General features: G+C 51.7%; 1 protein-coding gene across 1 annotated transcript; it reads right to left on the bottom strand.

Moving 5' to 3' along the window:
* Window positions 1–832: 832 nt before the first annotated feature.
* Window positions 833–7,647, bottom strand: LOC137163250 (C-type lectin domain family 2 member D-like). The gene is made up of 5 exons (XM_067563426.1): window positions 7,419–7,647; window positions 5,595–5,702; window positions 3,587–3,774; window positions 2,028–2,131; window positions 833–1,006 (listed from the first exon to the last, which is right to left on the bottom strand). Exons 1-5 carry the CDS (start codon window positions 7,645–7,647, stop codon window positions 874–876), a joined length of 762 nt encoding a protein of 253 aa, XP_067419527.1. The 3' UTR covers window positions 833–873.
* Between the last annotated feature and the right edge of the window lie 8,689 nt (window positions 7,648–16,336).

The raw sequence follows: 16,336 nt of genomic DNA, 5'->3' as shown, positions 1-16,336 counted from the left end.
GAACCAAAAATAGAGGCAACAGCCACTTCCCCTCCAAGTCTTCAGCCCTGCACCTGAGAACTGTACCGTCTGGAGCTGGTCAGAAGCCTGGCCAGTGCAAAGTTCAATATTCAGTTTACCATTTCAAAGGCAAGTCGACATGCACTAGCCTTTGTAACCTGAGCAGATTTGCCCACCAGCCCTTGAGTGCACCAGAACTGCCAGATGCCCAGTCCACCCATGGTCCACCCCCAATGGTCAAGCAGTATCCATTGACTACCATGAGAGAGTAAGCATATAGCAGTTTGAGATAGTTAATTCTCTCCTTGTTGGGTGTCAGTGAGCCATTAATGCTGTCTGGCCATTCACGCCATTGCTACACCTGACAGGCTGGCTTTGGGGGTTTCCCACCTCATAACATATTTTAGTAACATGCACAGCACCACTTCATCACTTCATGTACAAAGATCGTACATACAATCCAACAGGATGTAAATGTTGAACCAAACAAGACTTTCAAAATGAAACCTCAAGGCACATTTTGTACCAAACAATTCTAGGACACTGCTGAATATGGGGCTCCAGGGGGCAGCTTTGAGGCACGGAGTGTCACATTCCCTCTCTCTCTCTCTCTCTCTCTCACTTGAATTTCTGTTCACTGATAATATATTTATAGTGCAAACCAAGGTAAGTTTACCGAGGTGCTGTGCATTAACCACAGGGGTGACCCCAAGTTGAACTTTGTAAGCTCGTGTGTACGAGTCCTTTGGGAATAGCAAATCTGAGAGTTCTGTGAGTGTGCAGGGGAACAGGAGCTAAGCACTGCAGAGGGACACTCACAGAAAGGCCTGTGAACTCCAAAGTCCACACAAGTCTCAAACTTGTGATTCCATGTCACGTCCCTTCTCCCATTGTAAGGGCATCAGGTTTGCTGCAGATCCAGAGTCTCTTTGTGCCACACCTCGAGCTGCTGACCCAGTTCTCATCACTCAGATATGCACAGTCGCCTCCTCCTCTTATTGGAAACCTGCAACACAGACAGCAGGGGCTGGAGTCAGGGAGTGCTGGGCATTCTCCATCACTTACACACACAGGCAGGTCAGCAAAGGGAGGAGCTGCAACCAGGGACATCTGCCCCATTTCAGACTCCTCCTTGGCAAAGGAGAAAGTAAGAGTGTAGGAAGATAGCAGGTACTGCAGGGCAGGGAGAGGGGGAAGGGGCTGAAAAACAACAGCTGGGGCTTCCAGTGATCTCTTTATGCTGGGTAGATATTTGGCATGACTTGCCTGCCACTCAGCTTTGCCTGAGGCTCTCACCTAGACCCAGATTTCTCTCCAGTCCCATTTGGCCCAAAGGAGAGCGATTCCATAGGCCTCTCTCACATGGCAGCAAACCGCAGCAGCTCCCCATGGAAGAGTTTGATACAATCCTCCCCAGGCAGCTCTGGGACTGTCAGAGTGTTGTGAGCCTGTTTCAGTCCATAGGGGCATCAGGACAGACTCTTAATAGTGAAATGAGATTTCGCTCTAGCACCTTCCAAGGGAGAGACCCTCAAGTTACACCAACAGTGCAGAGCAGACGCTAGTCTCCATACTACGCAGTTCAGAAGAGTTAAGGGGTTTAACTTCCACTGAGACAGCCCACTGGGGGGAAGGGAGCTCTGGTTAATGTCCACTCCAATGGAGCAGCAGCCTTCCCCGTGTCCAGGACTGTGCCATATTGTAAACCATTTGGGGAAGAAACCATTCAACCCCAAAGGGGAGATTCCACTGGTCACTCATACACACTCTGTGTGGCACCCTCTCTGAAATTTCTTTTGTGTTTGTACACTGCCTAGCACAATGGGGCCCTGGTCTAGGGCTCCTAAGGCATTTCACTAATACAAATAAGAATGACAACACTGCACTGGGGCCTCAAATGTTGGGGGAAGAATCCAGACACATTCTCACAAACACCCCCCATGGTTTGATAAATTCTTGTTCCACTGGCAGCACAGCGACACCTGTGAGCTAACACTGGCAACGTTACTAGAGTGAAAGGGACTCACCGGAGGTCGAATTCGGTGCCATTGGGCCATCTCCAGGGCTGGCCCGGCTCCCTCTGGAGGCCGATCCAATGGTCAAAGAAGCCCTTATAGCGCAGCAGGAAATCCTGCAAAATCAGACAAACCAGATTATATTTAGGCCCCTGGCTGTGGTGCTCGCCTGCCCTGCTCTGTGTGGCCACTGCTCAGAAGTTCAGGTTTGGATGGGCCACATGTAGTTTGCCAATTGAGAGCCCCAGGTCCGACAACACCAGCCCAGCCCAGGCCACAGGGAGGCTGAGAACAAGTCACAGTCTAAACGAACTAGCTGTGGGTCACAAGACAGGATTCTGCTAGAGCAGCGGTTCTCAACCGGTGGTACGCGGAAGATGGCTCGGTGGTTTGCGAGGTGAACCTCGCCGCCGATTCAGCCGCCAAATCCCTACCCTCGCTGCTGCCGCGGAAGCTCGCCGCCGCCGCCAAACCCCCTCCCCCCGCCGCCGCTGAGAAACCCTGCCGCCGCCGAATCCCCCCCCCCGCCGCCACTGAGAAAGCCCACTGCCGCCGAAGGTCCCACCCACCCTGCCGCCGAAAACGGTCAAATGGTGGCAGGATTTCAACGGCGGGCATTGATCACTCCACATATCCCTGCCGCTGCCGAAAGTGTTCCCCCCACTTATTTACCGAGTTCCACTCGGGCCAGGTACAATCAGGTGAAGTGGTACTTGACCCAACTGTACCTGACCCGAGTGGTACTCAGGAAAAAAAGGTTGAGAACCGCTGTGATAGAGCAACAGTTCTTCCCTCCACCGGCCCCTTCTAGGTTTGGAAGGAGTCAGAGCTGGCAAGCGAAGGGCCATCAGGACAGCAGCTGGCAGCTCCGCCCTGTGACAGCAGCCTCGGCCAGTGAGCCAATCGCTGACCGAGAATCCCAGTTTGCTGGAAGCCCCATCAGACTGGGACCTGCTCAGCTGGGAGCCTGGGGACACGTGCAGGAGCTGTGGCTGCTCAGAGGCCACATTCACCCCCCTCGATCTCCATCCCCACATCCATGTTTACATGGACAGACCTGCCCCTGTCCTTCTCCAGTCTGGGCAACTCTGGTGTTGCTGGCACCTACCAGGATCCTTCCCAGCACGTTGCATATAGCGCCCCCGCTCAGCCAAACAGGCAGGACCTGCTCTGAGGAAGGGCCGAGCTCACTCCCAGCAGAGTCCAAGAGCCTTAGTGCTTCCCCGGATAGGGACACGGAGCCCCCCCAAGGAGTCACTGCCTGTGGTGAGCTGGGGAGGCAGGTTCTCGACAGGCAGCCAGTGGCCAGGGCCAGCCCAGCCCTACAGAGACCGATCCTCCCACCAGGGGCTCTGGGGAAGAGGAGGGTGGGCTGGGAGTGAGGGATCCCCGTGACTCCTGACTGTGAGCCCAGCTCTAGCCAGGGCTGGGATTTGGCTGCCAGAAACACTCTCAGGTTTCCCAGCATAAGAGGCAACAGGGCAATTTCTGGGACCCTGGGGCTGAGCCCAGCCTGATTCCAGGGCAGCCAAGCCCCATCTGTTCAGATAAAGCGTCTGCCGCTCGCTCACCTTTTCCTGCTCACTGTCGATCCCAGCCAAGGAGGCACTGAGTGAAGAGCACTGGCTCTGGCTGTAGGTCCAGTTCCCTTCAGTCTCTGAGAAATAATAGCATTTCCCTCGGTATCCGATCCAGCCCTCCGGGCAGCAGGGCCCAGCAAGGGAGGCCGGAGCAGCCAGAGGTGGTTTGGATTTTTCCACTGAAAATGAGGTAGGTAATACAGGGTCAGAGACTGCGTCCAACTAGCCAGATTCTGTATCTGAGTGAATGAGGGGAGAGAATCCCCCAGATCCAGGCTGCTCCTTACACCCCTGGCAGCTGTGCTGAGTGAGGAAATTTGAAACAAGATGGGCAACTGACCCCGTCCTCTTTAGTGGCTTAGTTTTGGTGGTCCAATTAACTGAAATTGCAGCTAACAAGCAACCAAGAGCAGAGTGTGATAACACCAGATGCACCAAGAAGGCATGGAGCAGGCAGGTAGGGGGAGCATTACCCAGTGGCTCAAACAGACGAATATTCAAACCAAATAAAAATAAAGATTGTGGGGACGTTGGGTCAGCTAACCCAGAGACATCCTGCTAACTCAGCCAGCTGGCTCCCCAGCCAGGCTCTGTGCTTTACAGATGGATCTTGGGATGAAGATGGGATTGGACTCACATTAGAGAACAAACCCTGATGGCACTAATCTGTGCAAGGGACAGGCTCCCAGAGAATCTGATGCTAGAGCCAGCCCAGCAGAGATGTGTTTAATGTAAGAGTCTGTACCCGTAAAAATTCGAGGGATGTTCCCAGCTCTGGGTGGGGGGGATTAGCACAGCTCAGAGAATTTGAAAGGCTTAAAAGAAGCCTGTGCAGAGGTTTAGGAGCCATGTGAATTAGTTTTACAAAGTGCTGTTTGCAGAGACATGAATAGCCACTAGTTGGCACCAGAAGCTCAGAAATGGGAACCAGCTGTGAGTTTAAGAGGTGAATTAAAAAGGTTCAGTGCCCAAGTCACCCTTTAAAGAGACGTTTCAGCTGGGACTTGCCCCAACAGCCTTCAGAAAGTCTGTCCCAACTCACTCAGGGAAATTCGGGGGCACTCGACTCTGGTAACCTCCTTTTGAAAGCCCCACCCCCGCCTTCTTCCCCCAGTGCAGCGGCAGGGACGGAGTTATGCAACCTCCTTGGAAAGCCTCCCTGAAGAGTGGCATGGGGAGGGGGGGGCAGGCCCCCGGGTGCTGGCTTGCGGTGGGGTGGCAGGTTAGCCCTTTAGGACACACAGGAGGCTCTGATGACCTCCACCCACTGTGAAAGACCAGCCCGGAGCGCAGCTACTCACGGCTCCAGCCCCGCAGCCCGCAACCTTCATGGCATGCCCCTCGACTCTGGCTACATCCTTTTGAAAACCCCACTCACCCACCACCCGTCGTGATGGGCTGAAATGCAGGGGGGGTTCATGGCTGGCTGACCCTTCGCAACAGGTGGAGGGCTGGAGATGCAGGAGGCTCTGAGGAGCACCCCCAGCGCCTCTTCCCACACATGTTGTGAAGGGCCGGCCCACTGCCCCCTTCCGAGCTGACACTGGGGTGCAGGCCTGCAGGGGGTAGGCGGGTGGTGTGTGCCAGGTAAGTGCTGGGATCGGGGCTTGGCAGACCCAAGTCTGCATTTGAGCCCCCCCCGCTGCACACCTCATGCCCCTCCACAGGTACAGACCCCCCTCCCTGCGGTACCTGGGGAGAGGCACTGAGACCCCTCCTGCCTTACGCGAAGAGGGACGTGAGGAGGGCACAAATGTGAGCTTGGTCCCTGGGCGCTGGAGACCCTCAAAACACCACTGTCTCTGAAATGTAACCCTGGGTCTAACTCCAAGGACACATTGGAAGGGCCAGTGCAGTAGGTTAATGCTCAGAGGCAGAGTTATTATGTCTAACAGCTAAGTCAGGACAAGCCATTTTAGACCCACTGGATTCACTGGTTAGTCACTTCCCTGCCTCCCCAGAAACAGGGGAGCAGAGACTGGGTGGGCCAGGCCCTTACCTGCTAGAAATGCTGCTAGGGTAGCGATGATGATCAGAACTGGGACTGTAACTGGCACTAGGACTTGCCAGGAAGCACATTTCCTGAGCTTGACGTTAGACCCAGAGCCTGAAAGAGACAAAGTCTGAGAGCTTCTGGAGTGCAGACATATTAACAGGATCAGTGCCTGAATGTTGATTGAGCAAGTCTCTATTGTGACTCCCAGAGTGCTTCCCCCCCCTCCCCCCCCCCCGGTGTACAGACAGTAACTACACCTCCAGTCCGAGGGCTAAACACAATAATAAACTGCCCAGTCCCAAATCACCCTTACACTCACCCAACCATTACATAGTTAAATGGATCCTAGGACTAGAAGATACCACTGGACTGTTGAATTTCTCCCACTGCTCCTGCATAGACTCAGATCTGCTACCCAGACTGACTCTCGGCTCACAGTTGACCAGAGGAGAGAAGTGCTGGGAATGTGTCACGCACTCACCTTTTTTCTGGCCCCAAATGGGAAGAAGTAGATTGAAAAAATAATCAGACTTTCCCCACACACTCAATGCTGCACCTGCTGCTGTAGCATTTCAGTGATGACACTACCTAGGCCAGAGGGGGGAGCTTCTTTCTGAGTAGCTATTCCACCTCCCACAGAGGCGATAGTGAGGTTGATGGGAGAATTCTTCTGGCAGCCTTAGTCCTGTCTACCCAAGCGGTTAGATCGGTTTAAACTGAATCTTTCAAGGCTGTGGATTTTTCACACCTCTGAGCAATGTAGTTTGTTATGTCGACCTAATTTCCTTCTGCCTTTCTACTTCAGATGCACCCAAACCCTGGATTAAGTCAGGCAGTCAGAGACCAGTCAGAGGTTGGGCCACTCACCCCTGCCTCTCCCTTTAGCTCATGCAAAATCCATCTGGTGTCAGAGCTGTCTGAAGACATCCCCAGCACAGACTGCAGCCTCTGACCATCTGAGAAACATGGGGTTCGGTTTTTCTATTTGCAGCTACAATATCGTCAGGTTCACAGCATTTAACAGAAGAGTCACTGGGAGACCCTGGGGGAGCCATCCTGGGACAGACCCACTGAGTTTTCTAAGGCTCCTTCTCTAGATCTAAGTGCAGTTACATGAGGGGAGAGTAGCAAAGGCATCAGATGTACAAGTAGATCTATCAATCTTCTTCCTGCCCCACATACAGGAACCTCTGTGCTGAGAGTCTGAAGCAAGTCCCAGGTCCCCTTAGACTAAGGACTGGCCTCTCTACCCCTGCCCTAGAGTTCACACAAGGGTCCGATCTCTCAGACTCCCTGCAACTCTTGACTCACCATGTCTGAAGAAAGTTTCCTTTGAAATCTTGATTCTCAGGACAGAGAGGGGATTTCCATCAGTGACAGTGACACACCGACAGAGGGGTACTCAGGGGAATGACCCCTGGCCACCCCATGGGAGATGAAGCTTCCAGCTCCAGCATGTGTGAGATTTGGAGATCTCAACATCCCCATCCCCCTCTTCCTGCACAGCAGCTTTAGGAAGAGCTTTCCCCAGAGCTCAGGGCCACTTCTCGCAGGCACAGCAGCTGCACCAGCAAAAATGCAGGAGCAGATGGTGTTACCTGCCACCCCCAGACTTGGGTTCATTTTCATGCACACGCAGGGTCTTGCCTCCGTGCAATGGTTTGGGTGTGCACCTCTCACTTTTCACAGAGAACAAAAGTGATGTGGACCAGAGGGAGATGGGGGGGCGGGACCAGGATTTCAGAGGGGTAGCAACCTCTGCCCACTGCAAGACCTTTGGCCAAATGCAGGCACGCAAAGTATAAGCAGCAGAGACAAGTTGGGTACCTGTTCCATAGGAGCTCACTGGCACACTCAGTTTCCTGCTGCATCCACACGTGGTAGTTTGAACAGTTTCAGACACCGTTGAAAGAGTATCCCCTTCTGGACATGCCTCAGTGACTCTGCCCAGCCTCTTTCCATCGCCTGGCTCCCATCTTTTCTCCACAGGTTCACACTGGTTAAGGGCCTCCTTTAGCTGCTGTTCCACATCAGTGGGACACCCTCTTTCTTCCATCTCTCCTCTCACACCTCAAGCCTGGAACACATGCTGGACTCCAATCAGCTCCATCTCAGGGGCCATGACATCTGATTCAGGGCTTGTCTATATTCAGATCTGCACTGGTTTAGTTTACTGTCTGATGTTAAACCAGTGCAAATGTTTGAACCAGGCTGATTTGATTTAGCTTAAGTCCTTTAGGAAGAGTTTGAAGATAAACTGAAATACGAGTGTCCACATACACACTTGCACCAGTTTCACTCCACTAAGTAGATGCAGATGTATGTGTAGACGAGTCCTCTGAGCCTACAGGTGGTTTCCAAGCTGTGGCAGATGTCCCAGCCCGACTGCCAGGTGCCCTCAATGGTTCTGTTCACCATCAGAAAAAAAAAAAACCTTTACATTGTTTTTTGGTTTTTTTGGTTTTTTTTTTTTTTTTTTTTTTGCATTTTGTTATTTGAATTACATTTTTCCCCCTTTTTTAAATTAACCTGTTTAAAATGAAGTCTGAATTAATACATAGTAAGTTAAGGGCTAAGCTTATTATAATCTATTACAAAAGATTTAAATAGAAACTCAATATGTTGAATCCATGAGCCCATATAAAAAACTTTGAGATAAAGGCAGCTTTCCTATATAAAAGAAAGAAATCAAATGAAAAACTTCTCACTTTTCATGTCAAGCTTTATACATAAGGCACAATAGGCCATGTACTGTATAAAGGGCTTGATTCTCTGAAGGACCCAGGGGCTATGCTAGGGGGTGCACGTTTGTTTAATAAAAATAAATTTCATGTGCCGCTTTGTGTTTATCTATATTCCAGTTACCATCCTAATGCAGCTTGATACACGTCACCAGCAAAGAGTTAATTATCTAGTAAATGAGCAAGGTCTCGTCATCTCCTAACACACTAAATTCTAACATGTGCAATGAAAACGAATCTGTAAATATTAAGCTGTTATTGCAGCAATAGATGTCTCTAGTCACAGTGTGACATTACCAGCCTAGGCAGCAAGATGGTGCACCAGATCCAGTGTTCAGTCACAGAGTGAGCTGGGTTAATGGTTACCAGTGAGAAACCCCTTTTCTTCAGCACACAACTGAAGCACAAGTGGAAAAGTGGATTGACATCAACTCTGGACAAGTCTCTGCCCCGCAGCCCGATTAAACTCTCGGCCCCAGCTGCTCTGCGGGCAGTAACTGGGGCGCAATGAAAGGGACAGTCTGCCCCGCCCCCTGCCAGTGACGGGGGGCAATGGAGAGGGAGGCCCCCCAGGGGCAGCAAAGGCAGCTCTGCTGTGCGGTGCGGGAGCAGGGAGCAGGGAGGGGGCCTCTGCCGCGGAGGAGATGAGGAGCGGTGGGCGGGAAACCCAGGTTCGGTCGATGGGGCTAGAATCAAAGCTGGGTTCTGGGTCGGGCTCCTTCCAGCGGGGGCGGGGGGCAGCGTCCCCATCCCCGCTCCCATCCCACTGGCCGGAGTCTGCCGGACACAGCCCGCCCCCCAGGAAAAGAACAAGACCAGCCGAGCAGCGGGAAGTTCCGAGCTGCGTGGGGCATAGAATCCCCCCTGTCACTCACCCGAGTCCCGCCCCAGTCGCACGTGGCGCTGCCTAGTTCCGAGCTGCGGAGCCCAGGTGGACTCGGGCAGGTTTTGCCCGCGAGCTGGACGGTTCCCGTGCGAGTCCCGGGATTCGGGTTTGTTCGCGGCCCCTGGCCGCTGCTTCGCGGATTTTCCAGCCGCTGCTTCTGTGCCCGCCGGCTTCGGGTGCAGCGCAAAATGTTCAACATCTCAAAAACCCAAAAACCGCCAGTTCCTATTTCTAATGCAAAAGACCCAGGTGGGATGTAAATCAATCGCTCTTCAGCTGCTCAGTTTCTACATTTCTATTTTAAGTCAAACGAGTCTGGTTCCTGTCAGCCCCAGCGCCTCAAAACGAGTCTAGTTTCCGTGTTTTAGACCAACCCTCAGCAAGTGCCTATGGCCCAGCTCTGTGAGACCCCTATGTATGTTCATCTGTTTCCCTGTCTGTGTGTGCCTGTCAGTGTGTGTGTGTGTGTGTGTGTGTGTGTGTGTGTGTGTGAATGAAAGAACCAGTTGAAACATGTCAACAAAGTATATTTTATTAACAAGAATCTCTGTAATTGTAGTATTGATACAATGTTGATATTGTTTTCCTAGTGTTTACATTATTGATCCTATTTCACTAAAGTAAAGAACAATATTGATGTTGTTACAGTGTTGATACTTTTCTTTTTATTGATTCAATTTACCGAATTTCTGTATTCACAATAAACGTGGCTTGTTGCCTTATTCCCTGAAAAAGATCCTGTGATATTTGTTATGTGAATAACAGTTGTTTGTCCTCCATTTTGTGTCCCCTTCTTCCCCCCAATTTGGCACCGTTTCTGGGGAGAGATGAGAAGAGTTGGGAGCAGGAAAAGGTCACATGATATCCATCTGCCCAGCAACAACTGGGGTATTTAAGGACTGAGCTGGCAACACTCGGGTGCTACTGCCCTAGTGGTAATCGTACCTGCTGGTGCTGTTCTTGTCGTCTCACCCTGCTCACTAGAAGAAGAGAAGAATTTACCTGCTGTGTTCCTGGTATCCTGTGTCTTTGCTATTCCTGTCCCACTGTTTCTGGTATCCCGTGTCACCGGTCAGTCATCCTGATCCTGGTTCAGTGTGGTGTTCTTCAGCCATTTCTTGCCTCGTGGAGGCTGGTGATCTACCATATTTAGTGATAGGTTTTATTGTTAATTACCCATCTTGGTTTTAATTTGGGGTCCTGGCTTTATGCCTTTGTATTAGATTAACCAACAAGCTTGTTTGTTTATTAACATATTGTCATGTTTATTCATTATACGTCAGTTATTTTATCTCCTGTATGTGGGAGGGTAGGGATCAATGCCGGTGACAGACACAGCAGGGGTGGAACCAGGCAGAGGGCGTCCATGTAAAGATTACCTTCCCTATTCAAATCCCATTTAGGTGAAATGGTTTGCAGCAATTTGTCGTCCTCAGATGGTTCCTCCCAGCTTCTGTTCTGGGATGTCTGCCCACATTTGGCTGCTCTGTCCCTCCCAGGGTTCAAGCTGATTCTTGGCTGCTTCACTATTTGAGAGCCAGCTCATTGTGGGTCCTCTTGTCTGGAGAGACAGATATAATACAGCTTGTTGCCCTCCCTTGGTCTTGGTCTTGGGGTTAACACCACAGATGCATGGGTCAGCTCCCCTATTCTCAGAGTGATTGCCCCAGTCTCTCTGCAGACTCAGACAAATGTTTGTCACTTACACAGATCACTGTTCCAATCTTCTCTTCTCAAGGACTCGAAACTTTAAGAAATACAAACACTGAGTCTGAGGTAGTCACATGACTCCAGGAGCCAGAGCCCTAGCCAGGGTCCACAATGTTTATGCCTTAATTGGGCCCTGATGAATCCCACACAGTTCCAACCATATCAGGTTAAGACCTGCCACGTAGCTGGGACTCTGTGCCCCTCAGTTAGGGCAGTATGAATGCATCCCTGCCTGCCCACCCACCTGCCTACATATGCTTTGAGGATCTGGACCTTGCTCCCTACAAACTCTGGACCTACAACTCAGGAGCATCTGAGAACAGGGGAGCTCCAACATAAAGTGGTTTGTAACATCCATCAGAGCAGCCACACCTGTGATAACATTGGAATCCCAGGGGTCATTCAGAAAACAATCAGAAAGGTAGGACTGGAAGGGACCTCGACAGGTCTAGGTCAGTCCCATGCACTGAGGCAGAATTAAGAATTATCTAGATCAGCATTTCTCAAATGCGGCCACCAGCAAATTTTTTTCGACCATGACAGCCACCAAACAATGGGCAGAGACTGGGGGGCAAATCAGTGGCTCCTCCCTTCAGTGCCCGGCTCCTGAATAGCTGTTGCCAAAGGCTGCAAGACGCGCTGCGTTGGTGTTTGGGCTGGTGCTGCTAACAGGGATCGGCGCCCTGCACCACACAGCCACATCAGGGGCTCCGGGCAGCACCTCCGGAGACACGTGGTGCCCGAGGATTGCAGCCACAAGCATCTTTGATGTAGGGTGACCAAGGAAGGGGTTTGCCACAAGGCCTTTATAATCTTAAGGACCCTTTCGTGGAATGGGAGGGCCACTCACGCTGGGTCAGCTGCCACCAGCACATTAAAGAAGCTGTCTTCAGCCTCTTCTAACTCCTTCACCTCCAGCCCCAAGTTGGAGGCCACTCTGTTGAGCAGATCCTGGTGCACCCTGAAATCCTCCAGTGGCGCCAAGTGGTCCCAGGAGACTTCCTTGTCAGGTGAGGAGGAAGAGGACCGCAGAGGTGCAGCCTGCAGCTGTGCCCCCTCCTGGCGAAGGGTTGTACCCACTGAGGTTCCCTAGAGGTGGTCTGACTCCTTATCCAAGGAGTGCTGCCTATGGGCCTTCTCTTGTGTTGGAGGCATGGACTGCACCCCCGATGACATAATGGATTGGGGCCCTGGCCCCACCTGGATACCCCATGGGGCCCAATAAGGCCATTGTTGTGGCCATTGTCCCTGGGGTCAACCTGGAGCTGACTGCGCCACAAGCTGTGATGCTTTTGGGGACATCGGACTGCCCAACGACTGTCCCCCAGGAAGACCCCGAGTTATCGTCATGGTCCAAGACCCTGGACTGGTGGTGCTATGTTTGTCCTTGGTCCCGGGCACCCTTCCATACCGGGGACTGCCCTCTCGACGCCTCCTACCTGGAGGATGATGAGGATTGCCTCCATCGCCACGAGCAGTGCTGACGAGTGGGGGTGCGCTCCGAAGAGTTAGAGGTACCAGAGCGTTGTCTTGGTACTGATGATTTCCGTTGCCGCTTGCCTTGCAGCCCTGCAGATGCCTTTGGTGACCAAGGTCGGAACTGCCCCGAACTCCTTGGTGCCAAGCCGGACTCCGGTGACCAGGTTCCATGCCGCGAACTCTGTGGTGGCGGGTCTTCCTCTGGCAACCAGGTTCTGCACTGTCTAGGTACAGGCAAATGCCTCGGTGCCAGGGATCTGGAACAGGAGCTGTCCAAGCACCGGCTGGCAGACCTTGACAGGTGCTGCCTTCTGGCATGCGCTGCCACTGGTGCTGTGGAGCGACATTGGCACTGAGAAAGACTCCATGTCCCATGCCGGGACCTGGAGCGACTACTGGGGGACTGGCTCTGCTCTACCCTCGGAGACCGTGGCGGGAGATCTTCCTCCCTGTACCAGGGATCTCCACCACCTTTCAGGGGGACCCAACGTGGTACCAGCCCCTTCTCCCTCGGTGGAGGGGGGGGCAGAGGTGGCATAGGCAAGGCCAATATGGCTTTTGCTGCCTGAAAAGCCTCCGGTGTCAACAGCGTTGGCAGGGGCACTCTCCCACTCCCAGGAGTTGCGGGAGGCTCCCTGACCAGAGATGAAGGCACCAGAGAAGTCTTGACAGGTCGGGTCCGGTGCATCTCCATACTCGACCCTGCTCATACCGTCAGCGAAGGGGTGTGTCCGCGCTGCTTCCTCTTCAATGCCAGTGATGTTGTGCGGTGCTGACTCGAGGGCAATGCGGACAGTGCACCCTATACCAAGGTCACGCTCGTTACCGAGGCGGAGTGGGTCGGTTTGGATGCCGGGTGGAGTGCTGCCTCCATCAGCAGGGCTTTCAACCAGATTTCTCAGTCCTTTTGATTCTTCGGTTTGAAAGTCCTGCAGATCTTGCACTTCTCTTTCCTGTGGGCTTCCCCCAAGTACTTAAGGCAGCAGTCATGGGGGTCGCTGAGTGGGAAGGATTCCCGCAGGAGGCACACGGCTTGAAGCCTGGTGACCGAGGCATGGCCCAGCCGCTCAAAGTCCCCGCAGGGACTCACCTTATCTCTAACTACTCTTAACAACATTTAACAACTACTTAACTAACTAAAACTAATTTAGAATATCAAATACATCCAAACAAGGGAAATAGTACTTACTGAGCAAGGCTAGTTCCAGCAACCATCATGGGTGGAAAGAAGGATCTGCTTAGAGGAAAAAAGTTCCGGGTAACCATGCACGGAGACGTGCACACACCTACAGTGGGGTGAACATGAGTAAGCATAGAATCATAGAATATTAGAGTTGGAAGGGACCTCAGGAGGTCATCTAGTCCAACCCCTGCTCAAAGCAGGACTAACCTCAGCTATATCATCCCAGCCAGGGCTTTGTCAAGCCTCAGCTTAAAAACCTCTAAGGATGGAGATTCCACCACCTCCCTAGGTAACCCATTCCAGTGCTTCACCACCCTCCTAGTGAAAAACTTTTTCCTAATGTCCAGCCTAGACCTCCCCCTGTAACTTGAGAGCGTTGCTCCTTCTTCTGTCATCTACTACCATTGAGAACAGCCTAGCTCCATCCTCCCTGGAACCCCCTTTCAGGTAGTTAAAGGCTGCTATCAAATCCCCCCTCATTCTTCTTTTTTGCAGACTAAACAAGCCCAGTTCCCTCAGCCTCTCCTCATAAGTCTTGTGCTTCAGCCCCCTAATAGTTTTTGTTGCCCTCTGCTGGACTCTCTCCAACTTGTCCACATCCTTGTTGTAGTGTGGGGCCCAAAACTGGACACAACGCTCCAAATGCAGCCTCACCAATGCCGAATAGAGGGGAATAATCACTTCTCTCGATCTGCTGGCAATGCTCCTACTAATGTAGCCCCATATGCTACTAGTCTTCTTGGCAATCAGGGCACACTGCTCACTCATATCCAGCTTCTTGTCCACTGTAACCCCAGGTTCCTTTCTGCAGAACTGCTCCCTAGCCTGTCGGTCCCTAGTCTGTAGCTGTGCATGGGATTCTTCCATCCTAAGTGCGGGACTCTGCACTTGTCCTTTTTGAACCTCATCAGATTTCTTTTGGCCCAGTCTTCCAATTTGTCTAGGTCACTCTGTAGTGTTCTGAAGTTCGTGACAAGGTAACTGGAGCGTCAGGCAGGTGTAGTGCCAAAAAATAGCTGCTGCCGGGGGTGTATTCCTCTGGGTAAGAGGAGATGCAGTTGCTGATTCCTTAGCTTGGCAGAAGCGAGTCTGCTGTCTGGGAGACATCAGCCAATGCAGCAGTCATAAGATGGGAGGATGCACTGAAACAGTGGCATACTATTGATCTCTGGGGCCAATGCTTACATATGCGTCCCCCCTCTGTGGCAGGAAGTAAAGTAACAGCGCCCTCTGGGGGTGTCTGCGAGCCTATTCCCTGCTTTCCCCCAATCTCCCTCCTCCCCCAATTGTGGGGGCAGTGGGTGCAGGCTTGGAGCAAGAGTAACAGGGGAAGATGCCTCCGGGCCACTCGGCAGTAGAGAGGGGGCTCTGACGGGCTCTGCCCCAGAGCCCCTGGGTTGGCCGCCTGGTCCCTGCATGGCTCCCTGGTGTCCATGCCCCCGCAGCAGGAACCCTCGGTCACTGCACTTTCTGTCCTCTCTCTGGTACACAGGTTCCCGATGGCGTGTGTCTGTCACAATCTCATACCTCTCACCTTCTGCATCCTCTTGTCCAATGGTAACAAATTTGGGTGGATCGCATCTCACTCCACTGGTTTTTGAGCAGGCACTCTTCCTGCTTCTGGTATACTTTTCAAATATTTTTCCTTGTTCTTTTCAGTGCAGCTGTTCTTCAGCTTCCTATTTCTCCTTCCTAGTATTATTTTTACACATCACTTGCCGCCATTCAAACTCCTTTCTATTTTCCTCCATAGGATTTAAGTTTTTACTTTGTTGTTTTGCTACTGTGTGACTTTTTCCTTTTCTTTCTATGTGTTTCAGTTTGTGGTAAATATTTACCTTGATCCTTTATTATGGTGTCTTTAAAAAAGTTTCCATGCACCTTTCAGAGATTTCACTTTTATTTTTGGTTCAGCTAACTTCCTCAGTTTTGTGTAGTTCCCCTTTCTGCAATGAAATGGTAGCATGGTGGTCAGCTTTGAAAATACTTTCACTCATGCTACGTGACCTGTGAAAGTGAGCATGAAAATCACTTCCAATTCCTCAAGAAGGCTCACAGACAGGGAAGAATTAGTTGGGGAAGTAGGTGGTAACCTGGGCAGCAGTGACCATGAGATGTCCAGGTCAGGATACTGACTAAAGGAAGAAAGGAGAACAGCAGGATACGGACCCTGGACGTCAGAAAAGCAGATTTGACTCCCTCAAGGAGCTGATGGGCAGGATCCCCTAGAAGGCTAATATGAGGGTGACAGGAGTTCAAGAGAGCTGGCTGTATTTTAAAGAAACCTTATAGAGGGCACAGGAACAAACCATCCCGATATGCAGAAAGAATAGCAAATTTGGCAGGCGACCAGCTTGGCTTAACAAAGAAGTCTTCGGTGAGTTTAAACACAAAAAAGGAAGCTTTCAAGAAGTGGAAGCTTGATTGATGATTCTGGGGGAAGGGGAGAGGGTAAGAGTATAAAAATACTGATCGAGCATGCAGGAGTGAAATCAGGAAGTTCAAACCACAAATGGAGTTGCAGCTAGCAAGGGACATGAAGGGTAACAAGAAGGGTTTCTACAGGTATGTTAGCAACAATGTCAGGAAAAGTGAGGGCCCCTTGCAGAATGGGGGAGGCAACCTAGTGACAGAGGATTTGGAAAAATCCCAAGTACTCATTGCTTTTTTTGCTTTGTCTTCACAAACAAAATCAGCTCCCAAATTACTGTCCAGGGCAGCACAGAATGGGGAGGAGGTGAGCATC

This window comes from Emydura macquarii, unplaced genomic scaffold (genome assembly GCF_026122565.2).
Source record: "Emydura macquarii macquarii isolate MOO-44397 ecotype Brisbane River unplaced genomic scaffold, CSIRO-AGI_Emac_v2 contig_2484, whole genome shotgun sequence".
Classification (NCBI taxonomy): Eukaryota; Metazoa; Chordata; order Testudines; family Chelidae; genus Emydura; species Emydura macquarii.
The sequence above is the reverse complement of the archived record's forward strand: the minus strand, read 5'-3'. Positions and strand labels throughout refer to the sequence as shown.

Bases quoted from the DNA above. Each gene is read 5' to 3' on its own strand.
- LOC137163250 (XM_067563426.1), bottom strand. From the start codon at position 7,647: ATGGAAGAAAGAGGGTGTCCCACTGATGTGGAACAGCAGCTAAAGGAG. The intron at 5,703-7,418 runs GTACCCAACTTG...TGTCTCTTTCAG, and splicing joins AGTGAGCTCCTATGGAACAG to GCTCTGGGTCTAACGTCAAG. The intron at 1,007-2,027 runs GTGAGTCCCTTT...TCTGTGTTGCAG, and splicing joins GGCACCGAATTCGACCTCCG to GTTTCCAATAAGAGGAGGAG.